Source organism: Pecten maximus, chromosome 14 (assembly GCF_902652985.1).
Source record: "Pecten maximus chromosome 14, xPecMax1.1, whole genome shotgun sequence".
Taxonomy (NCBI): domain Eukaryota; kingdom Metazoa; phylum Mollusca; class Bivalvia; order Pectinida; family Pectinidae; genus Pecten; species Pecten maximus.
The window spans coordinates 22,452,720-22,479,269 of record NC_047028.1 but is presented as its reverse complement, the minus strand read 5'-3'; the positions used below and the strand labels follow the sequence as shown (position 1 = coordinate 22,479,269).

The 26,550-nt window shown below is 36.2% G+C and overlaps 3 protein-coding genes and 1 long non-coding RNA gene across 4 annotated transcripts; 2 read left to right on the top strand and 2 right to left on the bottom strand.

Annotated features, from left to right (window-relative positions):
• Positions 1 to 460: 460 nt before the first annotated feature.
• LOC117342272 lies at positions 461 to 25,669 on the bottom strand. Its single transcript, XM_033904361.1, has 2 exons — positions 25,339 to 25,669; positions 461 to 3,037 (listed from the first exon to the last, which is right to left on the bottom strand). The coding sequence occupies exon 2, from the start codon at positions 3,023 to 3,025 to the stop codon at positions 2,423 to 2,425; it is 603 nt and encodes a 200-aa protein (XP_033760252.1). The 5' UTR covers positions 3,026 to 3,037; positions 25,339 to 25,669; the 3' UTR covers positions 461 to 2,422.
• On the top strand, positions 3,259 to 4,975 carry LOC117342273. Its single transcript, XR_004535774.1, has 2 exons — positions 3,259 to 3,493; positions 4,657 to 4,975. It is a non-coding gene; the product is annotated as an uncharacterized LOC117342273 (long non-coding RNA).
• Positions 7,468 to 13,250, top strand: LOC117342270. Its single transcript, XM_033904360.1, has 4 exons — positions 7,468 to 7,849; positions 11,317 to 11,384; positions 12,226 to 12,372; positions 12,851 to 13,250. The coding sequence occupies exons 1-4, from the start codon at positions 7,677 to 7,679 to the stop codon at positions 13,162 to 13,164; spliced, it is 702 nt and encodes a 233-aa protein (XP_033760251.1). The 5' UTR covers positions 7,468 to 7,676; the 3' UTR covers positions 13,165 to 13,250.
• Positions 13,514 to 17,182, bottom strand: LOC117341804 (putative nuclease HARBI1). The gene is made up of 4 exons (XM_033903667.1): positions 16,753 to 17,182; positions 14,612 to 14,724; positions 14,225 to 14,336; positions 13,514 to 13,931 (listed from the first exon to the last, which is right to left on the bottom strand). Exons 1-4 carry the CDS (start codon positions 17,180 to 17,182, stop codon positions 13,543 to 13,545), a joined length of 1,044 nt encoding a protein of 347 aa, XP_033759558.1. The 3' UTR covers positions 13,514 to 13,542.
• Positions 25,670 to 26,550: the final 881 nt, after the last annotated feature.

Sequence of the window (26,550 nt, the reverse complement as noted above, 5' to 3'; positions counted from 1 at the left end):
AGGTTTTCCAGGTATTCCGGCCCCAATATCTACGGCTGCCATGAATTCTGAAGACAGCATCTAGATCTTTCAGGTATTCCGGTCCCAAATAGCCAGTATCTAGGACTTCCAGATATTCAGGTTCCAATGTTTAGGGCTGCCAGGGTATTCCGGCTCCAACATTGAGGGCTGCCAGGAATTCAGATGCCTACCTTGAGCTCTATGACTACCAGTTTTACGAACCTTCAACATATCAGACGGGTGTCGAGGAAAACAAGACAACCCAGGGTCGTAGAATGAATCCGGAGATTATTCGAGGGGACACGGAGAGGGTCATGCTTATGGAGATCAGAGACACCACAAGCCATAGCTATGTAGATTAGCGTCCACGGTGATCTCATATCTATAAATAATGAAGGCAAAGCTGTGACGAGGACGTCAAACCTCGGAGTTTATGAACAAATTAAAACTCAAGACATCCTAAGATTCTATTTGTTAATCGTTCAATTCCATAATTAATACATGTATATTACAATACTGTAAGTCAATTTCAATAATGCACATAAGTACAATATATTAAATAATAAACATGTCATGTCCAATCCAATGGATGTCGTACGTCTATTGAAATGGTACACATAAATTACGTCAGATTCAATGATTTGTCCAAATTCCAAGATGAATGTCAATTACGCTAAATGCCATGATGAAAATAAATAACGTTAAATTCAACGACGGCAATAAATTAAGTCAAATTCAATGATGATCATAAATCACGTCAAATTAAATGATAATAAATTACGTCAAATTCAATGATAGAAAATAAATAACGTCAAATTCAATGAGGAATACAAATCATGTCAAATTCAACGATGAAAAATAAATTATCTCAAATTCTATGAGGAAAATAGATTACGTCAAATTCAATGATGAAAATAACCTCGTCAAATTCAATGATAGAAATAAATAACGCTAATTTCAACGAGGAAAATGAATTACCCCGAATTCAATGATGAATAAAGATGACGTCAAATTAAATGATGGAAATAATAAGCGTCAAATTCAATCGTGAAAATAAATTATGTCAAATTCAACAATTGAAATAAATAACTCCACATTCAATTATCAAAATAAATTACGCTAATCTAAATGGAGAAAATAAATTACGCCAAACTCAACGATAAACATAAATGACGCCACATTCAATTGTATAAAAATATACAATATACGTCCAATTCAATGTAGATGAACACATTATATGCTTACAAATCAAAAACGTGTTTAGTCCAATTTAGTTATGGATATACTGTATCACCTCAGTTATAAGCATGTTAAGACCAGTTCAATGATGAACAAAAGTCATGTCCAGTTCAACTGAAGAACATCAGTACTAGGTAGTGTATGATAATATAGCATTGAGATGATATACGCGTTATCATCATAATGCTTTATTTTATTTCAGTATGTAGGGGTACACTGAAAAAAAATATATCACCACAGTACAAATGTACGTAAAAGTAGGAAATATATCACCATAATGAATCTTCAAACGTGACCAACGGCATTTACAATTTAAAATTTGTTATTTAGAGCATTAGCCAATCAGAACATCAATAAAAATCCTAACACCCAGAAATATTCTATTACATGTACTACAATTCCAAAGTTGATTTACGTTTATTAATTAACGTTATCTCCGAGTTACAAAAACATTATCAAAAGTGGAATTTATTCTATCATCACCGTTCAATTATATTTCAAAGCACCGTATCTATCATGAATGATATATCCCCAGCGTCAGTGATCAGCTGAATAGGTTTCACGAGAATTTGTTACAGTCTAGGTGTATTTCGAACCATTGCCAAAAACAAATATTATTTTGTCATGTTGATTTCTAGTTCGGGGAAATCATATTTTTGAACATCATTGCTGAATTGGCAAAGTTTAAGATGGCAGAATCGTGGATCTGGGTTGTTTAAAAAAAACAAAAAACAAAAAAAAAAAACGCGGGGAAAAGCCTACACAATTCCAATAAAAGTTCGTTGCTTTGTTTCCAACACAAGAAACTCGTCAATTAATCGAATTTAACACGCAGAAACACTCGTAATGGCTGGCAACTGAGTACAATACAAACATGCAGTGTTATGTTTGAAAAATCATATAATTGATTTTGATAATGATTGATAAACGTGCACCAATTCTAAAACGTTCGCAGAAGGTTTACTTTGCACTATATACAATGTATGATGTACATATGTATAACAACATAGTCATAGGCCAAATTAAGCTAAGTACTTTGTCATAGTCTTTGTCCACTGACGGCACTTTGTTAAGTAATTGTGACATTAGCGACTGGCGTTCTCTTTACAGAGTTGTCGTTCCTTACACTAGAAGTGAGTTCAAAAAACGACAACTCTGGATGGAATTTGTATCGAATATTTGTCTATCCCTCTTTTTCCTTGGCTGGTCCCGACATAAGAGCCTTCTTGGAGCTGACATTTGTAATATATTCAATGGGCGAATCACGTGCCATTGGAGGAATGAGTTCCTTCACATTCACACGACTGATGGATAGCACTTTCCGGGGTGAATGACATTTGTTCAGGTCGGAAATATCCGTCATTTTCCCTCGAACAGGTCCTTTATTGGTCTCTGCTACAGCATCAATTGTGTCCAAGTCGGAATCCTTACGGACAGCATCTTTGTCAAAGTCTGTGATCTTCCCCCGGACCAGCGGGGGTAGGTTCCTTGGAACTATAGTAGGAGTCATGTAAAATTTGTTAGATTTTTCTTGCAAAAAACTTTGTCTGGTAGGGAATTTCTGCGGCCCAAATAAGACCACCTTTCGTTCCATTTTTCGCAGTGATGGATGTTTAGGTTCCACTTTCCGTCCCCGTAGATGCCGTTGTCGCTCTATAGACACCATCAGAGGCTTCGCACTACTGTTGAATGTCCTCCGAAGGTCCTGAATCTGGTTCAGGTAGTTTCGCTGTTTGTCACTCACCTTCCGGTACTCTTCGAACCACTCAGGCATGCGCTTACTCATACTTCCGGTTATCTGAAAATGGCAGAAGGAAACGTTGAAATTTTTGACAATGTCGTAATTCCTATGAAGAATTTAGATTAAGGAGAAATCTTTAATTTTCCATTGCTTGGCATTACTAAAGCTGTAGTAGAAGATATCAGATTTTATCAGGTGATTATTTCTAATATTTCACAAGAAAATCCACTAACAAAAACATGTCAAGTTTGACACGGGCGTGATATTAGAAAGTACAATGTAACGTCACAGGACCCCATTTGGTACAATTTTTACACATTTATTCTAATATAGAAAATACTCACGTGAGAATTTCAAATTAATGTTGATATTTTACTAAGACAACCTTTAGTACTTCCAACTGCATGATCAAAAAATAAATAGTACGTGATAGCTATTTATAGATCCGCTTTTTTTGTGTTACGTAACTTCCGGTCTGGAGCATGCAGAGAGGACCCCATTTGGTACAAAGTGGTGAGACATCGATTTTTTCAATTATTTCCAAAAATATCATCAATAATGTGAGCGATTGCGATGGTAATACATATATTATTACTTATGACATCAGTATTTTTCCAAAATATCAGTCATTTGTGTATAAATACAATAGCTAGAAATACAAATATCCCGGCCCGTATTTCCCGTATTTTTTTCCATTGAGCTCGAGTCCACGTGATTTCATTGAACGATGTTTTGTGACAAATATCATAAATGCACATGTATGTAAAGTGGTTTCACAACTTTTTATAAGTGGCAATACATTATACTTCTTTTAGGATGATGAAAATTGCATAAAAAAATATAAATAATAGATTACTAAATTAGAATATTGAAGTAAGGGGCACTTGTCGCTGTCAGGAGGTATGTAGAATGCTCCAGTGAGGACATTCCTACTAGCCGTCGGGCAGCTCAGATGTATGTCTACAGGATACATATTGAACCACAGGGACATTACAATATAATATTAAAAGTATGCATAAAATGTATAGGGGTCATATCTGATCAGTTTAAAGTTATAAACATGTTACATTGAGTATCATTGTCCCTGTGATTGAACAGTTATAATATAAAATAACAAAAACACAAAGTTTGTTTCATGTTGGTGACTATTACTGGCAGTATCATTTATTAATTTTGCCTTCTTTTGTTTATTTTTTTCCCGGGGTAATTATTGAAATGAAATATTACAAGAAAAACCTTTAAAATGACAATAAATTTATTTTAATCAATCAATCAATTAAAACACTCTTGATGGAAAGTCAAGAAACCTTATTTAAAATTGAATACATGTATTTAAAACATGATGACATTAGCACAAGTGTTATTCTCGCAACATAACACGAGTAAGATTTAACAAGATATCACAGTTCATGTAAAAATGTCAACAAATTAATTTGAATATAATTAGATTGATCACTTACATCATACAGGAAGTTAGGATGAAATGAAAGATATTGAATTGTTGAATAAATGTACTAGTAATTCTCACAAGTGTGACTAAAGAAATAGTTATAATACTATTGTAATGTACATGTATATATAGAGTATATGCTAAAACACTAATATAGTGTGAGTTAAGAACATTCAATCAACAGAAGTGAAATTAAAAGTTAACCATATTGTTTCTCAACTTGCAGGGCACATTTGGCAACACCAGGATGAATCTGATGCCTTCCTCATTTCAAATGTGCGGTACACTCTGGGTGGAAAACAATATGCATGAAAGGACTTTTTACAGAAGTAGCATGTCACCCACAGGGGCTTGGCACGATTTTCCAAATGATAATGGTGAAACCAGTAGCCACATTAGGTACCAGCGTATCTAACCCAAAGGATATCTTCCTCATCATCATTACATCGATCACTGATGTTGCAAATTTTGCATGTAAATATTTCTTCTGCAAGTTCATTGCATTTGTTCTGTAGATGAAAGATTAAAGTATGAGTTAAACCATAGCCGTGTTGTTATTTGTGTGTAAAAAGGTTCTAACTAACAAAACATAGCCTTTACTGCTCAATTCCCCCGACAGCAATGCTAACTTAGGAAGCCACTATATCAGTCCCTAATTGTCCTGTTACCTGTAAAAATCAAAAGTAATTACAAGAGAGTGACCGATCGCCATCTGCAGAGGAGTTTGTTTCCTCAACCCCACTGGTGACAGCAAGCCATTCAACCATGGCCCAGACAACAAGAATGGTCAGGTGGTAATTAAATCATTATTAAGACCAACAAAAGAGGATAAAGCAATAGTTATGTCAGTCATAATTGTTTTACTTACAAAAACAACCAAATGCAAATCTGACAGAACAGCAGGAGAGTTCCGAGTGTCTTTGTATACACTATAGTTATTGACTGAACCAGAAATGGGTATTTATTAAATTAAATCCCAACATGGATTTCAGAAAATATATCTCAAAATAAACGCTTAGGATTGAAATTATCAGAGAAAAATTCTCTTTAATTTTAAAGGGTTAATGTTGTAATAGAAAAGATATTTCAAACCTTTTTTTTCCCAAAATATTGATGATTAATGAAAATTGTTTTAATAAGAATTATCTTTACCTTTTTTCTATTTTGAGTATTTGTCGGACTAGACATTCATTATAGGATGATATTGTGAAGATTTTTTTATACTATTGGCTTACTATAAATTATTAAAACTATCAACTTCTGAAGTTCAGTGTTTGTGTCGTATAAATAATTAAAAATTAATTAGGAATTTGTCTTTTATTCATTTGTTTTATTGTTTAAATATAATAAATCAGGAGATATATATGGTAATGTACAGTAATCAGATTTGGTTTGTTTCTTTGTTTATAAGGGACATAACTTGTTGAACATCTATATGTAGGACACCTCTCTATAAAGGACACTTGTCTCTTAGGTGTCCTTTATACACAGGTTCTACTTGTACATTGGGTTTTCATTCATTAAAACTAATAATAAATAATATGTTAGAATATGTTGCATACTCCGGCAAGATCTTGTTCGATATAATATGTTGATCAATTTTATCACTTAGCCTAGCCGGCCTGTTCATGCATGTGTTACAGTCATGCCATAAGTTAGGACATAAAGACTGAAACAAAAGGGTGGGCTTGGCATTTTATAAATGGGGTCTTTTTCAGAAAAAAAATGGGTTCATATTCTCATTTGAATGGAAAAAAAATTGGGAGTCCCAGAGTGTTTTAGGTGTTAATATCAGCTTGGTGGGAATGGGTGAATGTAAAAAAATATATATATACGTATTCATGTCATAAATATTATATTAATTTGTATTTATTTTTTCTTCATGATAATATTGCTAATGATAATGCATATCATTGAAAGGAAATGGTGAATTACTTTTTCTCCAATGTACAGAGAGGATATTTCCCATTTATGCATGTTAAAAGTATAAGAAGGATTATTATGAATTAAATTATTTATTGAATTATTTCGCTTCAGTTTTCAGTGAATGCCCCTTTATGTTAAGTATTCATAGTAAAAGGGAAATAACTCTTAATAAAGGCCTTAAAAAATCCGGACTTATCGTTGATCAAGCACCTGTGAGAGTGTATTAGAGATCAACTTCCGACATGCGCACAAATAGTCTTACTGCAATGGCGAAGCGGGGAAGTTCGAATTGCAGGTACAGCACACTGAAAATGAGTGTATGTTCACTTTATAAGGCAAGTACCTGTGTAATACGAACAACGAAGACTTTTAGGACTATAAGAAATCATTTGGAGTGATAAATGTGGCGGAAAACATTTCAAAAGTTGATATAACACTGTCGTCGAAAGGCAAAACTATGCACAAAACGGATGTTTTCCTATAACTTACCCATTTAAATATCTTGTATTAAGCAAGCTGGATCGCTGCATACCTCAAAATTGACGCTGAAATGACCGTTTATGTTTACATTATGACGCCATAAAATCTTGGGTCATGGAATGGACATGCGAGGATTTGGGAGCTATTTTATCAAATTTTGTACCAAATGGGGTCTTGTACCAAATGGGGTCCTGTGACGTTACAATATTTTGGAAAATTGGTGTCAAGTCCTTGCGAATATATTCTGTGAGCTGTTTGACTATTAGCTCGTTGAATAATATATTTTCAAAGCTCCTTACTTATGATAACCAGGCTTAAAATGTTCACACAGAAATACAAAACGGAACCTGTTGTGTTTACCTGTTCACCTACAGGCTCACTAGTGTCCCGCGGTGAATTATAATTGACAACAATGGCGGTTGTGATAAATATTTACTGTTAGACTTATCTCCATACCTCTTCAACAAGTATTTGTCATTTAAACAGTTAAATGATTTTGTATGAAACTCAAATTTGTTGTTGTGAAATTTAAAATGAATAACGGATACAATCAAATCCACTCTCCATTTGGCGTGTTTTGATACCGTTTAGACATCTGGCCCCGGGATCATGAAGCAGACTTAAGTCTAAGACTAAACTTGGACTTAAGTCTTAAGATTTTACTTAGCTAAGACCGCAATCTTAAGTGGATCATGAAACGTGCTAAGCATAATCTTAGCTGAGACTAAACTTAAGTCGAAATCTATAGCAACGCGCGCGCTGATTCGCGTATTTGCGGTAATCCATTGGAACTCTTCAGCGCGGGAAACCATCTTCTGTCGTCTGCTGTCAATGTAAACAATGGAATCTGTCAACAGAGGGAGAAAGTCAAATTGGACCGGGGAGGAGGAGGTTATGCTCGTTGAAGAGGTTTCCAACAGCGAATCTCTGCTGTTTGGAAGGCACGATGGCGCCTCCAGGACACAGCAGACGAAGAGCAAAGTTTGGCAAGACATTGCCAATCGCCTGAATGCGTACGTATACAGTAGAGCTACCAAATTGTTGTGTGCTTGAAGTTTAATTGTTGTGATTCCTTAAAATAATGTTTATGCTGCTATATGTTAAACTGCATATTAGGTTGGGGACGCGTATCTGTCATGAATTCAGCGTGCCCTCAGTACTCTAGTCTAGAATGAATATCAATACCCTGACAACACTGCTCTCTGACGAAGATCTTCTGTCAGAAATCGTCCATCCATGTGTACTGTACTGGAAACCCTGTACTGTACACCTTCGAGAGTTTGAGGGATATTCACGTATCTAAGTAACTTATTTATACACATTTACCCGTCAAATTACTGTTGAAGTGCATGTAAAAAAATATTGACTTTTTAGAAGTTCTGACGTGATTATTTCTTAGATTATAGATGTTTATTATATTTGACTTTTATATAGATTCTACATATGTTTGACAAAAAAAAATCGTTTTTTACTCAAATATTCAATAATTTCAAAATTCAATCCTCCTTAATTGTCAATTGATCTGATATTGATGAGCGGACATTTGTCTTCCATTGATGGCTCCAAATTATTTTATACAGGGAAAACACAATTTTACAGTTACGATAGCTTGTATGCCACACACTTGTCTTTGTAGCAATATTAATGATTGCAACTAGAATTAACTAGGGAGAAACACTGTTCAGGTTTTAGGAAATAACCTACATTATCTGTGTACATACAGCTGATATATGGGATTCATAATTAAAAGTATAATGTAAGCGACTAAAAATCAAAAAGTTACATTTACTGCACATGAAGATTGGTTTATTGTTTGCGCTGAAGCAATCCGCATAGCACTATTTCACAGTATTTGAACCATAGAAAATGAGAGATGTTGTAAACATTAAAAAAATCCTCTCATTTGGTTGTAACACTAACAGGTTGTCAATAATGACAAGAAAACCAGTCAGCAAATTGAGCAGTTTATTTATTAATTAATTTATAGATTTATGAATAGGCCTGCCTTGCAACAAACCTTATAAATACAAATATACAGTATCTAGACTCTTAAACTCAAGGGAAACATCTCTCATTCTTGCCAAATATCATTTTACCACTTTAACTCTTTCTTTTTTTAAATTGTTTTATTTTTCAAAGCTTTTAATACAGATACCATAAGACAGAACATAGAGGGACATACACACTTACCCATACACATTCCGATGTACACACACATAACTCGGGACATACATTTGTACATGTATACACACTTACCCAGACACATTCCCATGTACACACACATAACTCGTGACATACACACACACTTACCAACACATATTCCCATGCTTACAGATAAATACTCCCATGCTTTATAATTATCATCACATTCTGCTCACCATTAAACAGTACAAATTAAGAAGCACCTACATGTACATACATATATATAAAACAAAATAGACAAACAAAATGGAGACAAACAGACAGACAGATGAGAGAAAACTGAGACAGACAGGTAGAGAGGTTCCCATACACTTTTATTTACTGACAAGTTACTACTTACTAATGTTTAGAAAATATGAATACAAGTTATAATTTCTAATATGGTGTTGTGCCATTAAAATATAAAGCAATATACTGTATATATATAACACATACAGGTATATATAAAGAAAAACTACATGTTCAAGTGCCATATTAGTCATATTTCTAACAAAGGCATCCACTTTCTCCAATTACTTTCAAACTTCTTTTGAATGTTATCACTTTTACTTGAAATGATATACTTTTGTACATTATAATGATCTTTAATAACATTAATTAGTGCATTTATATTAAGAGTTTTATGAAGATATCCTGTTTTATAAATATCATGTTTAATAATTATTAGTATTTTATTATTTATTGTGAAGAAGCTACTCCAAAAAGTAGAGAATCTTTATTCATTAGAAATGGGATGATAAACAAAATATCAAGCAGAGCTTAAAATCTTTCAAAAAGAGTTTGAACTTCAATACATTCCCATAAGCAATGTAGTTATTGTTTCCCTTTCCTATTACACAGTGAGCAAATTGGAGTAGGATGTAAATTAATTCTTAAAAGAAATGTATTGGTTACTAAAATGTGGTGTAGAATTCTCACTTGAATTTGAAGTTTTGTACTTTTTGTTACAATAAAAGGAATTTTAAAGGTTTTTTCCCCATTTCTTTTTGTCATACTCAAATTCCTCATTCCATTTTATTGTACCTGTTGGTGTGATTGCAGGAGTTATCAAGCAGTTATACAAATCTATAGAGCCTTTTTTTTTCTAAAAATTTTTTTTTCAAATTCAAGGTATTTAACTCTTCTTATACACTTTCACAAATATTACCATTTCAGTAAAACATCTGGCAGCTTTGTAGTTACATTGAAATGAATTTATAAAATCAAATTGGAAAAAACAACATTACTCGAAAATGATTCAATAATAATAACTTCATACAGCAATAGAATTATTTAAATGCAGAACAAATCAAGCAAATAAATACAATATAACAAGTTAGTTACAACATTTCCTAAAAACATGTTTAAATTGTTTAAAATAAAAAGTTCACTCTACCACATGATATTTATTCATTATAGATATATAGGTACTTTATTTTTTTCTGATTTCACAACAATTCTGTTATTACATATATATATTTGGTCTGAGAACAAACACAAACAGGAATATCAAATCTGAATATGTTGAGATTATATTTGTATTTATCCGGCAACTGTCGAAATACACTCACTATATTTATTGTTGCTGTGTACGGCAGTGACAGAAAGCATAAATACTATTTAAATAAATAAAAAATTCAAATGCACCAATTTAACACAGAAAATTTATTTCATATTTTTAATATATTGAATTTCTGAAAGTTTAGTGTATAGGCATTTTGGAAGCTTCCCAGTCAATGATTAGACTTGTTTTTAATTCTAATCATCATCAGAAATATATGAATAAAGAAGATTAATATAAAATATCAATCCTATTAAAAGAAGACATACATGATTTAAATAAAACTGATTGTCACTGGCATAATTGTAAATAAAACATAAACAAATTGAAATCATTTGATTTGTCTGAAGCTTAGAGAAAGGTTTGAGAAGATATAAGATAGATGATAATATAGCAACAAGATTTTTTAATATGAAGTTTAATGGTATGTATATGTAACCCTGGTAAATACTAGCCGCAATATACCGCTCGGCTAGAGAGATCTTCTCTTTAGCTCGATCGGATGAGCGTAAGACTAGTAAGCCAGAGGTCCCGGGTTCGATCCCTAGCGGAGGCAGTGATTTAAATTCAATTAATCATGTGCTCTGTTACATATATCAAAATACAAATGTGTCTAAAAATACTTTTAAAAGCTGCTAGGTAATTTTTGTTTATTTATTTATCTCTTTGAGTATCTAAGTAAAAGCTCATGTAAAGATTTTCTTTCTACTACAAATGTTCTTCTTTTCCAAATTTCAGCAGAAACACATCACTGCAGAGAAAGGTGCCGGAAATTAAAAAGAAATACCAAAACATCAAGCAGAAAGGTATGATAGTGTTCATTGAACATTATGTTGTTGACATTAGATTTTTATTTATGAGATCAACATCATGTTTTAACATAGAACTTAGCATTTTTGAATTCTATAACATGAATGTAGTTATGAAAGCATCATAAACGGTGTATGAAACATAGTTATGTAAGATACCGGTATTTACATGTTACAAAAATCTTGTTTAATAGCACTGCATCACACTTCCTATTCTCCACAGATAAGATTTATCCTTAAATGCTTAATTGACTGTCTATGTTTTAGAATAATCTAAGATGTAGTCAAATTTTTCATTTGAATGTTTCCATCCATCCTTTTGTCTTTATATCAATTGTCCGAGCTCTATGTCCTACACTGCTTGTCACTGAAACCTCATACCTGGGCCATAAGTTCACCCAAGTCAGGTGGTGTGTCATTTGTGAAATGTAGGTCACTGTGATATACAATGCATTTTGACTTTTGACCTATATCTGTATTATCAAACAAATTTCCTGTCTGATCAGCTGCTTATCTTGTCATTGAAACTTCAAACTTGGTATCAATTTCATTGAACTCCTGATATACACTACCCCAGTAATTAAGATTAGGAAAATCTATGAATTAATTCACATTTTAACCCAGATGTTATATACGACAAATTACTTTGTATATGGCCTAAATGTAAACAGTACTGAGCCCAGTGACAGATGGGCAGGGCTGAAATGGGTCAGTTTGAGTAAACTACATCAGAACACATTGACCTATAAGGCCATTAGGCCCCTTGTGAAAATGAAACACAAGGCACATTTTGATTGATACAAACTGAGATGTAATATAATACATTTGTATATTGTAGCAAAAGAAAAAAGATCAGGATTACTGCACCCAAAGACTGGTGGTGGCAAGAAACCAGCTTCACCAACAGTGCCAGAAAGGCTGGTATTACAGAACCTGGAGGGAAGACCAAGTCTCTGTGGACTCTCTGAAGGAATTGACACTGCTGGTATGGTTAAAGGGTATTAAATATCTCAAAATACAATTCATTAAATAATTTTTTTCAATGATGTATATCATCACATGATGGGCCTTTCTGACCTGTCAATGTACTTGTTACTATTACTCAAGTGGGTCTTTCGGACAAGTTCCTTGTGCCAATTTTGAGTTATATAGTAAAAACTTATACAGTTTCTCTTATGTCTCAATATTGAAACTTGACGATAAGAAAACAAATGATTTACATTAAAAGGAAAAGGTCCAATAAAGATCATTCAATTGTTGGTGTCAAAATCTCTTTGTGATGTCTTTTTGCCATGTCATATAAAATGTCTTACCGAGCCTTTGCAGAAAAAAAGTGAAAAATAGGGGGGAGGGGGTTTATCCTTGATCATGGGCTTATACCCGATAAAATACGGTATTGAGTTGATAATGCTGTCTTTATCTTATTGTATACATGCATATGCATATGTATTCTTTTTTTTCAGTGCCTCTTTCACCTGGGTTTATCAACATCCTACCAACTTATTCAGGAGTTGATATGGATATGCCAATAACTTATATCTCCCCAGCAGCATCACAAGCCACACACACAGATGGATTAACAGCCCCACATACAGCCACATCTACATGTACATCATCAAAACAGAAAAAAGATTTGTCTGATGAAGTATTGTTGGAGGAACTTGCCCGAGTGAAAGACGCAAGGAATCTGATTCTGGAGAGGATTGAACTGGTCAAGATTCAGAAACATCTTGCTATTCTTCAAATTAAGGCAATTGAGCCTTCCTTTGAAGAATAAATAATGTTTCTGAAACTTTTCCACTACAATTTGTTCTGTCAACATTTTCTTTTAACCGCTACTAGTCATAAAATACTTTGTGGATTTTAACCAAATTTGGTCAGAAACATCATTGGGTGAAGGGAGCAGATTTTGCATAAGGGGTGACTCCCAAAGTGCGGAATGGGCGGGGTCTGATTGGGAAAATAGAGGTAATCTAAGCCCTATAAATTACTGCTCTTATAAGTTCTGAATAGATTTTTATCTTATTTGGTCACAAAAATCTTTGGAAAAAGGGGAACAGATTTTGAATGGTGACTCTAACCCCACTGGCCCATAAATGTATATATATATGCTTGCACTGCCCCACTCCAGAGAGTACCTAGCTATAGAAAATTACTAAGAAAAAAGGTTTCTTGCCATGTTCTCTCTTATCCCAAATCCATTTTCATTTAAATGATTATGTTCCAGAACATCTGGGCCTTGTACTACTAGGTCATCAACTGTTTCTGATACTATATCTTGTCTTAAGATACCTATGTTGTGCAATATGGCACATGCCACAATATATTTGCATGCTCTGTTTGGGTTTGTTCTCAGACCAATTGATAGGCAGCTGAAGCGCCTCTTCAAAATTCCAAACGTCTGCTCGATGACCACTCTTGTTCTACACAATGCTCCATTGAATCGCTCCCGGTGTCTAATATCATTGGTGTGATTGTATGGTGTCATCAAATACCTGCGGCAAGGGTAGCCTGAGTCCCCTAGCAGGAATCCACTGTATAGGTCTGTTATAATTAAGGATTATAGCTTCTTCAAGTTTCTCTTTTCATTGTTTATTCATCATTCATAGATATATCATTGTGTAAAGTGACATTACTTTCAATTTAATTCTCAAAAGTAATATATCTTCTTATTCAAAATTATAATTATGTACTGTTAAATCTTCATAAATATTTGGATATACCACAAATGATTTGTAACAAATGAAAATGATATATATTGTTTGATGAACTTGATATATTGATGTAACATCAATTTTATAGGGTACAGTACATAGTTTTACATGAATGTTTATTACCATTTTCAAAGTCATGACAAAGCTGACTTTCTCGGAACACTCTTGAGTCATGACATGAACCAGGCCAACGGGCCACACAGTTGGTTATGATGAAGTTGTTGTTGCAGACCATCTGTGAAAGTGAAATAAGTATGCATATTTCAAAGGTGGTTTTTTTTTCATATTAAATAATGAAAGAATTATAGACTTCACATTGGGGAATGTGGTATGCATGTATTTGAGATTTAATACCAGGTAAATACAATGTATACATTTCAGTGAGCTAACATGAATGCAGTACTTGTCACAGATAAAACTATTCTTTTCTTAAATACATGTAGCAATTAAGGTATCCATTCTGCATGAAATCTTGATCAATATTAAAGTTTCTATTTTTACACATTATACCTGAACATTCAGAGAATGGAATCCTTTTCTATTGACATAGTCAGGTTCATTTTCTCTTGGTGTAGATATTCTGACAAATGTCCCATCAATGCATCCCAATACCTGTGGCATGCCTTAAAAATACACAATTCAAGATTTTTAGTTTATAAACTGCCTGACTCCTTTGGCTTATGGGCAATGTCAAAAAGGGTCAAATGATTTTAAATGAACTTGGTATCATGATTACAGAGGCCAACATCAGCCGATCTCATCGAGTGGGTCCTGCTAACAAGTCATATCCAAGAGATATTCATATATATGTTCCTGTTAATATATATAAAATTATGTATACTACTTCTGTTATATTCGAGATTAAAAAATTGTTACCTGTATATATGTTTATATGGAGATGACTTAAATAGGCTATGCCTGATGTCAGATCCATTTGTCGAATTAAATGACAATAAAATGTGTTGAAATTGAAATTAACTGAAATTTAAAAAAAAAACTTCTTCGAAAAACCCAATAAAAACATAATGATACAAATGAGAGAAGGAAAATTGTTTGTTTGTTTGTTTGTTTGACATAGCCATTTTATTAAAATGATGTTTTGAGACTTTCCCTGTAGTTCAAAGTCAGTCTCAGTGTCTTTGTGATCATCATGAGTGGCCCATGTCGAGTAAATTTATGGATTGTCTATAAAAAAATTTTTAAAAAGAACGTAGATGGTAATTACTTGCGGTCTGAGGCCTGCAATTTCGACAACTGTTTAAAACTTTTTACTTCTAAATGTGAAGATTGAAGAAAATAGTGTTATTCCAATATCAAAATGCATGTAGTTTAATATTGAGAGAATAGTTCTACAATATGAAAATAAAACCAGATTTTAATGAAGTTTTAGAATTATGAATTTGTTTCTTTAGTGGAACTTATTACTGCAGTCTTTGGCCAGCAGTTTAGAAAACGCTTCCTTATGTAAATATTTGCACATATGGTGGTGTTGGCCTAAAAATAGTACACTTCATATGCATGGAAAAGTCTTCAGGTACTTTACCAAAATTGTAAATTTCATGCTCCTGGGGTCTCACGTTTGCCCCTGAGGAGGGGGTAAACTTTACAATAGTTTATATAGGGAAATCAAATTTTTGACTATCAGTTGTTTGATTTTATTGAAATTCATAATAACTTTGTTAACATTATCAGCATGGGATGACAGCTCGATGGTATGCACACGTTGGCCCTGAGCTGATGGGCGGGGCCAGCAGGGTAAATTAAATTAACTTTAATATTTCTAAACTCAGGTGACTGTTGAGGCCCATGGGCCTCCTCTTAAATTGAAGCAGTTAGATAGAATTATTTCATTTCAATATGCACATTACACATGGTCCTAAGTTGTGCAGATTTTCACATTTGTTCTTGAATTTTTATTCATATATAACTAGTTTCAGAAAGCCCCAAATGATATTTTGCTCGGTTCGAATCACCACATTTGATCAAAATTTTCTTTTTATGTTATTTCAAGGACAATCAATTGCTTGAAACAGGAAGCTGTACATATGCATGTGCAATATATATATATTTTAATTACTGTTATGAATCCTAAGTTGTTTCCCAAATAAAAGCTATATTAAACAAATAATTTTTCTTTTTTGTTTTGTTTTTTAACTATTTTTAAATTCATAGTGATATGTACAAGCACATGTACTGTACAATGACAAAGTACACTATGAAATGGAAGTATTTCAATTGTGAAATTGAAATAGTACACTTAATAAGTATTAAAACAATATTTCATTTCATATGAATATCTTGAAATAAAAAAAAAATAAGAACAAACATATAATTTGATCTAGAACTGTTTCTACCTGCAATTTTAATTGATCAAAGCTTCACAATTGTTGACTTTCAGCAAAGAGCTGATTAGACAATTTTTTGTTGTTAACGATGTTTTTATAACAGAGGGAAACCCTTCTCATACGATTGATAACACACATATATAACAATGAGGGCGTTTATTTGTTTAGATACGGTACATAGTACTATATGACGTAATTATCGATGGGGGCGCTGCAGTCACATTGTTTACATCAAGTGGAACGCTCAAAACTTGTCTGTGGTACTAGATTCGATATCATTTATGTCTTTTAATTGGAAATACGCACCTGCAATAGCGTGAAAGGCACGTTTTGTGTTGTCTGCCGCCTGCCCAGTCGGGAATTTGATGAAATCCCCACGCAATCTAACGAGGACGTCCGCAACACGACGGATGCAGCGTCCAGCAGTGGCCTTTGATATGTGAATGGCGTCGCCAATCAGTTGGTGAAATGCCCCTGTCGCCAGAAATCTCAAAAAAACGAGAACCTGTATGAGAGGAGGCAGACTTTGGGATCTTCTCGTTGGATGCGTTATACTATCGGCGACCAAATGAACAATAAATAGCAAGGTGGGTCTCCTGAACCTGTACCTGGCGTACAACTCCTCATCTGTCCTCATCTCCAAAGGATTAAGCCGATCTCTAAAGGTCCTCGGACGAACTGCTCTCCTTTCTTCTCGTTGTCGCAGACGATCAACTAATCTTACTATGTCCGCCATATTTAAGACAAAAAAACGGACTTAAGTCTGCCCTGTAGCAGTCTTAGGATTTAAGACTGAAAAATAGACTTAAGACTTAAGTTTTATTTCATGAACCTCGATTTAAGTCTGTTTTCAGACTTAAGTCAAAAATCTTAAGCTTAAGTCAAAACTTAGACTTAAGTCTGTTTCATGATCCCGGTACCTGATCAATAAGTGCATGTTTTTATATACCAAATATTTGTCAATGGTTGAATTTGTTAACATCAAAATAACAGTTCGTATAAGATTATGGTGTAGAGTTAATACACAACGAGATAAACTTGTACCAAACGGAGTTCTTTAAATACCAAATGACGACAATCTTAGCATAGCGCAATAATTTTATTATTTTTTTTTTTTTTTTTTTTTATGAAACAGCTACTTTGGGGAAACATTCACTTTGGTGAACAGGTTGGTCTAGTTTTCCGGATACCGATAAATTCCATTTAAATCAACTGTCCCCAAATACTATACATATTATGTATGACTCAAGACTTACAAGAAATGATCTCTCCTTGTATTTAAACGTTCGTGGGTAACACACCGATATATTGGCCGGACAACGATTTCGATTATTTGTTATCACAGCCTGCCTTAAAAATTATAATCTAAATTGTCAAAGTTTGCATACCATGGTAGTATTTAATCAGAAACTGTCGAATTATCGTTTATGGAAATTGCCGACAGTTCCCGATTGGGTAGTACTGTCCATATTTCGAAATTAATTATATATTCCGGTTCAGGAGATAATCTGATTGCAATTGATGGCATTGTAGCTACGCCATTCGAGAATAAACGCCATTGTTCGGTCATATATGTCAGCATGCATGCAGTCCGTATGTAACTTAGGTATTTATGAAACGGAATAATTACATGTATGAACGTTTGTATTATGTGTGATTTTAATCTTGAAACGTCACTTCAATGTATTATACATGTATATTAATCAAAGACGCATAGTGACAGAATACAATCAAAGATTCAATCAATTCAGTTCAATTCAATTCAATTCAATTCTATTCAATTCAAATACATGTACCCGCGTATACGTAGCGTATTGATACTTACATGTAGTAATTTGATAAACATATAGATTATCTACGGAAACTATACTCTTGAAATAGTTGTGTATTTCACTGAGTCTAACCATTGTGTGAATCTTATATTTGATATCTGAAAGTGATTAATAGAGCGAATGCGTAGATCTTCAAGTGTGCACATGGTTCAACATTACTGTAGTATAAACACGCCCACTAGTACAATACGAGTAGACCAATATACGACTTCGGAGTTCCGCTTGTTATTTACCAGTTAAAGAGACGACCCTGTGTGGTTGGAAATTTGATATTAATGTATTTTGCTGATGTATTGAAAGGCATCGAAATACATATATTGTAGATTATAAAATCGATTAAATAACCAACATAAGTGTGTGTCGGTCCATAAAGGAGCTCTAAACAACAGTCTGTTGGTATATAGCTATTGAAATGGATTTTAGAATACAAACATTAAATAATAAGTTTTGTGCTAAGTATGTAGATCTATACTCTTATTTGATTGTTGTATACTTCTATATATGGATTTTAAAAAGAAATCTGATTGAGGAAGTTGATTATACGTTCTCTATTCAATGTGACATGTTTAAAGCGACGTTCATGATTTCGGGTAAAGGTAAAGGTACAAAAATATTAAAATTAGATAAAATAAATACATAACTCATATGCAGCTACATGGATGTTTTTTGTGTTCATTAAAAAATACAAAAATAAAATAAGTAGTATCCATGTCTAGACTATATAACGTATCGAAGAATATATGTTTAACCAATACACCAATACCCGGGGAAAACCTCGAGAAAATACAGGAAAAGTCCGTCAACCTGGCCTTTTTAGGTATATGAATCAATTATAAATCTCGAGAGTCTGGATAATTTTAATAACGTGTATCTTAAATTAATTTTGCATGTCACAGATCTCAATGTATCACCCGTAATTTGGTAAACGTTCTAACGGAATTAGGAGAGGTAAACGGACGGATGGTTAAGTACTAGAACTCAGCGACAACAGTCGGGGAATGAGGCACACAACATATTTAGTGGGGAACGAGACACACAACAGTTTTAGTGGGGGACGAGACACACAACATATTTAGTGGGGAATGAGGCACACAACAGATTTAGTGGGGAATGAGGCACACAACAGATTTAGTGGGGAACGAGACACAAAACAGATAAAGTGGGGGAACGAGACACACAACAGATTTAGTGGGGAACGAGACACACAACAGATTTAGTGGGGAACGGGGACACAACAGATTTAGTGGGGAACGAGACACACAACACTTTTAGTGGGGAACGGGGACACAACAGATTTAGTGGGGAACGAGACACACAACAGATTTAGTGGGGAACGAGACACACAACAGATTTAGTGGGGAACGAGGCACACAACAGATTTAGTGGGGAACGAGACACACAGTATATTTTGTGGGGAACGAGACACACAACAGATTTAGTGGGGAACGAGGCACACAACAGATTTAGTGGGGGAACGAGACACAACAGATTTAGTGGGGAACGAGACACACAACAGATTTAGTGGGGAACGAGACACACAACAGATTTAGTGGGGAACGAGACAAACAACAGATTAAGTGGGGAACGAGACACACAACAGATTTATTGGGGGAACGAGACACACAACATATTTAGTGGGGGAACGAGACACACAACAGATTTAGTGGAGGAACGAGGCACACAATATATTTAGTGGGGAACGAGACACACAACAGATTTAGTGGGGGAACGAGGCATACAACAGATTTAGTGGGGAACGAGACACACAACAGATTTAGTGGGGAACGAGACACACAACACTTTTAGTGGGGAACGAGGCACACAATAGATTAAGTGGGGAACGAGACACACAACAGATTTAGTGGGGAACGAGACACACAACAGATTTAGTGGGGAACGAGACACACAACATATTTAGTGGGGAACGAGACACACAAAAGATTTAGTGGGGAACGAGACACAAAACAGATAAAGTGGGGGAACGAGACACACAACAGATTTAGTGGGGAACGGGGACACAACAGATTTAGTGGGGAACGAGACACACAACACTTTTAGTGGGGAACGGGGACACAACAGATTTAGTGGGGAACGAGGCACACAACAGATTAAGTGGGGAACGAGACACACAACAGATTTAGTGGGGAACGAGACACACAACAGATTTAGTGGGGAACGAGACACACAACATATTTAGTGGGGAACGAGACACACAAAAGATTTAGTGGGGAACGAGACACAAAACAGATAAAGTGGGGGAACGAGACACACAACAGATTTAGTGGGGAACGGGGACACAACAGATAAAGTGGGGGAACGAGACACACAAAAGATTTAGTGGGGGAACGAGACACACAACACTTTTAGTGGGGAACGGGGACACAACAGATTTAGTGGGGAACGAGGCACACAACAGATTAAGTAGGGAACGAGACACACAACAGATTTAGTGGGGAACGAGACACACAACAGATTTAGTGGGGAACGAGACACACAACAGATTTAGTGGGGAACGAGACACACAACATATTTAGTGGGGAACGAGACACACAAAAGATTTAGTGGGGAACGAGACACACAACAGATTTAGTGGGGAACGAGACACACAACAGAATAAGTGGGGAACGAGACACACAACAGATTTAGTGGGGAACGAGACACACAACAGATTTAGTGGGGAACGAGACAAACAACAGATTAAGTGGGGAACGAGACACACAACAGATTTATTGGGGGAACGAGACACACAACATATTTAGTGGGGGAACGAGACACACAACAGATTTAGTGGAGGAACGAGGCACACAATATATTTAGTCGGGAACGAGACACACAACAGATTAAGTGGGGGAACGAGGCATACAACAGATTTAGTAGGGAACGAGACACACAACATATTTAGTGGGAAACGGGGACACAACAGATTTAGTGGGGAACGAGGCACACAATAGATTAAGTGGGGAACGAGACACACAACAGATTTAGTGGGGAACGAGACACACAACAGATTTAGTGGGGAACGAGACACACAACATATTTAGTGGGGAACGAGACACACAAAAGATTTAGTGGGGAACGAGACACACAACAGATTTAATGGGGGACGAGACACACAACAGATTTAGTGGGGAACGAGACACACAACAGATTTAGTGGGGAACGAGACACACAAAAGATTTAGTGGGGGAACGAGACACACAACAGATTTAGTGGGGAACGAGACACACAACAGATTTAGTGGGGAACGAGACACACAAAAGATTTAGTGGGGGAACGAGACACACAACAGATTTAGTGGGGAACGAGACACACAACAGATAAAGTGGGGGAACGAGACACACAACAGATTTAGTGGGGAACGAGACACACAACACTTTTAGTGGGGAACGGGGACACAACAGATTTAGTGGGGAACGAGGCACACAAAAGATTTAATGGGGAACGAGACACACAACAGATTTAGTGGGGAACGAGACACACAGTATATTTAGTGGGGAACGAGACACACAACAGATTTAGTGGGGGAACGAGACACACAACAGATTTAGTGGGGGACGAGGCACACAATACATTTAGTGGGGAACGAGACACACAACAGATTTAGTGGGGAACGAGGCACACAATATATTTAGTGGGGAACGAGACACACAACAAATTTAGTGGGGAACGAGACACACAACAGATTTAGTGGGGAACGAGGCATACAACAGATTTAGTGGGGAACGAGACACACAACAGATCAAGTGGGGGAACGAGACACACAACAGATTTAGTGGGGAACGAGACACACAACAGATTTAGTGGGGAACGGGGACACTACAGATTTAGTGGAGGAACGAGGCATACAACAGATTTAGTGGGGAACGAGACACACAACAGATTTAGTGGGGAACGAGACACACAAAAGATTTAGTGGGGGAACGAGACACACAACAGATTTAGTGGGGAACGAGACACACAACAGATTTAGTGGGGAACGAGACACACAAAAGATTTAGTGGGGGAACGAGACACACAACAGATTTAGTGGGGAACGAGACACACAACAGATAAAGTGGGGGAACGAGACACACAACAGATTTAGTGGGGAACGAGACACACAACACTTTTAGTGGGGAACGGGGACACAACAGATTTAGTGGGGAACGAGGCACACAAAAGATTTAATGGGGAACGAGACACACAGTATATTTAGTGGGGAACGAGACACACAACAGATTTAGTGGGGGAACGAGACACACAATATATTTAGTGGGGAACGAGACACACAACAGATTTAGTGGGGAACGAAACACACAACAGATTTAGTTGGGGAACGAGGCATACAACAGATTTAGTGGGGAACGAGACACACAAAAGATTTAGTGGGGGAACGAGACACACAACAGATTTAGTGGGGAACGAGACACACAACAGATTTAGTGGAGGAACGAGGCACACAATATATTTAGTGGGGAACGAGGCACACGACAGATTTAGTGGGGAAAGAGACACACAACAGATTTAGCGGGGAACGAGACACACAACAGATTTAGTGGGGAACGAGACACACAACAGATTTAGTGGGGAACGAGACACACAAAAGATTTAGTGGGGGAACGAGACACACAACAGATTTAGTGGGGAACGAGACACACAACAGATTTAGTGGGGAACGAGACACACAAAAGATTTAGTGGGGGAACGAGACACACAACAGATTTAGTGGGGAACGAGACACACAACAGATAAAGTGGGGGAACGAGACACACAACAGATTTAGTGGGGAACGAGACACACAACACTTTTAGTGGGGAACGGGGACACAACAGATTTAGTGGGGAACGAGGCACACAAAAGATTTAATGGGGAACGAGACACACAGTATATTTAGTGGGGAACGAGACACACAACAGATTTAGTGGGGGAACGAGACACACAATATATTTAGTGGGGAACGAGACACACAACAGATTTAGTGGGGAACGAAACACACAACAGATTTAGTTGGGGAACGAGGCATACAACAGATTTAGTGGGGAACGAGACACACAACAGATAAAGTGGGGGAACGAGACACACAACAGATTTAGTGGGGAACGAGACACACAACACTTTTAGTGGGGAACGGGGACACAACAGATTTAATGGGGAACGAGGCACACAACAGATTAAGTGGGGAACGAGATACACCACAGATTTAGTGGGGAACGAGACACACAACAGATTTAGTGGGGAACGAGACACACAACATATTTAGTGGGGAACGAGACACACAAAAGATTTAGTGGGGAACGAGACACACAACAGATTTAGTGGGGGACGAGACACACAACAGATTTAGTGTGGAACGAGACACACAACAGATTTAGTGGGGAACGAGGCACACAGTATATTTAGTGGGGAACGAGACACACAACAGATTTAGTGGGGGAACGAGACACACAACAGATTTAGTGGGGGACGAGGCACACAATATATTTAGTGGGGAACGAGACACACAACAGATTTAGTGGGGAACGAGACACACAACAGATTTAGTGGGGAACGAGACACACAACAGATAAAGTGGGGGGACGAGACACACAACAGATTTAGTGGGGAACGAGACACACAACACTTTTAGTGGGGAACGGAGACACAACAGATTTAGTGGGGAACGAGGCACACAACAGGTTTAGTGGGGAACGAGACACACAACAGATTTGGTAGGGAACGAGACACACAACATATTTAGTGGGGAACGAGACACACAAAAGATTTAGTGGGGAACGAGACACACAACAGATTTGGTAGGGGAACGAGACACACAACAGATTTAGTGGGGGAACGAGACACACAACAGATTTAGTGGGGAACGAGACACACAACAGATTTAGTGTGGGAACGAGACACACAACAGATTTAGTGGGGAACGAGACACACAACAGATTTGGTAGGGAACGAGACACACAACATATTTAGTGGGGAACGAGACACACAAAAGATTTAGTGGGGAACGAGACACACAACAGATTTAGTGGGGGACGAGACACACAACAGATTTAGTGGGGAACGAGACACACAACAGATTTAGTGGGGAACGAGACACACAACAGATTTAGTGGGGAACGAGACACACAACAGAATAAGTGGGGAACGAGACACACAACAGATTTAGTGGGGAACGAGACACACAACAGATTTAGTGGGGAACGAGACACACAAAAGATTTAGTGGGGAACGAGACACACAACAGATTTAGTGGGGAACGAGACACACAACAGATTTAGTGGGGAACGAGACACACAACAGATTTAGTGGGGAACGAGACAAACAACAGATTTAGTGGGGAACGAGACACACAGTATATTTTGTGGGGAACGAGACACACAACAGATTTAGTGGGGGAACGAGACACACAACAGATTTAGTGGGGGACGAGGCACACAACAGATTTAGTGGGGAACGAGACACACAACAGATTTAGTGTGGGAACGAGACACACAAAAGATTTAGTGGGGAACGAGACACACAACATATTTAGTGGGGGACGAGACACACAAAAGATTTAGTGGGGAACGAGACACACAACATATTTAGTGGGGGACGAGACACAACAGATTTAGTGTGGGAACGAGGCACACAACAGATTTAGTGGGGAACGAGACACACAGCATATTTAGTGGGGGACGAGACACAACAGATTTAGTGGAGAACGAGGCACACAACAGAAAAAGTGGTGAATTTGGTGCACAGCAGACAAATGGAAGGGAGATCACGACAGCAGCGGATTCGATTGGGAAACCATACGAACGACAGATACAGTTTGGAAACTAGGCGCAAGACAGATTTCGTGTTTAACTAATTTAGTAGGGATCTATACGCATACAAGTTTCTTGTTGATATTGCTTAAATGTTTACATAAGTATGGCTTTGTCAAATTAGAATATTAGGTTTTCGATTTTAATTTCTATAAAGTATTGTGTATAATATTTATACATACAGTACATGTATACAAAGGTATAGAAAGTTACATACAATATTTACATGTAACCAGGTGAAAAAAACCCAGAACCATTATATGTATGATGCTACTTACTTGTTTGCAAACACCTGTGATGTGATTACCAATTAGGAATGGTAGGTTCCGCCATCTTTAATCACTCGATCTCCTATAAGAATGTGAACCCTTTTCCTGATGTTCACTCCTCGCTAATCTTACCACCAAAAATGTCGAAACATGGGATTCTAAAATCCAATTTACATCGCTTTCCTTCCAATTCCTTCCATTGTTTTTATTGATAGGCTGTATTATATTTCATACACTGAAAGTTAAGTAAGTTACTTTCTCTGGATCACAGAACTAGTACTTGGAACAGCTGCCAACACAGGTTTGTGAAAGCGGCCAGAGATTATCTTCTACATTTAGATTGACGTAGTACGTATATAGCCGGTTTAAATGCCGGCTAGCCGTGTAATGAGGGTATACCCAGGTCATATTTAACTAACACATTACCATGGTCAGAATATACCTAATCAATACCATATAGTTCCTCACTTTAATCCTACCAGCGGTAATTAATTCTGGTGTACATACGCCCGATATAGATCCGCTGTAGTCTTCTTTGCATGGCATAACAATATAGGACACAGTTCGGCAGTCTACATTTCATTAGATTTTCACACTGAAATTGATTCTTTAATCTCTTTACAATTATTTACCTTTTAAACGGTTTTGTTTGTAGACAATTACATGATCAGCTTTCATGTTTGAAGGTTAAGACAACAGCATTGCAGAAAATTATATAATGAATTGATATATAGTATTACGTACTATTTTTCACCGAATAATGTACTGGTTGCGTAATTTACCAAAAATAAACGCCATCACGGGGCATTAATTGATCTAAATAATTATTTTATTCATTTACTTAAGTACTAAATGTATCCGTTTATAAGTTTTTTTATTCATTTATTAATTGATTTATTTAATTATTTATTTATTTTATATCCAATATGAACAGTATATCTATGTATTCATTTGTGTGTCTTATTTATATTTAAATTAATTTCTTCAGATGTACATAAGTCAACAGACACGAATTAGTGCTACATATGTACCTCACCCACAACGTCTCGGCCGATTCCTTTACGACTTGGATTCGGAGTCATGGATGAATTTGCAGAAATGTACTCATAAAAGCCCAAACCTTACAAGAGACCTAGAGGGCTTTATCGTTCACATGGCTACTTCAGTGATTATGACAAAATGTTCCAATTTAAGTTATATTACAAAGACTTGTCCAGTTTG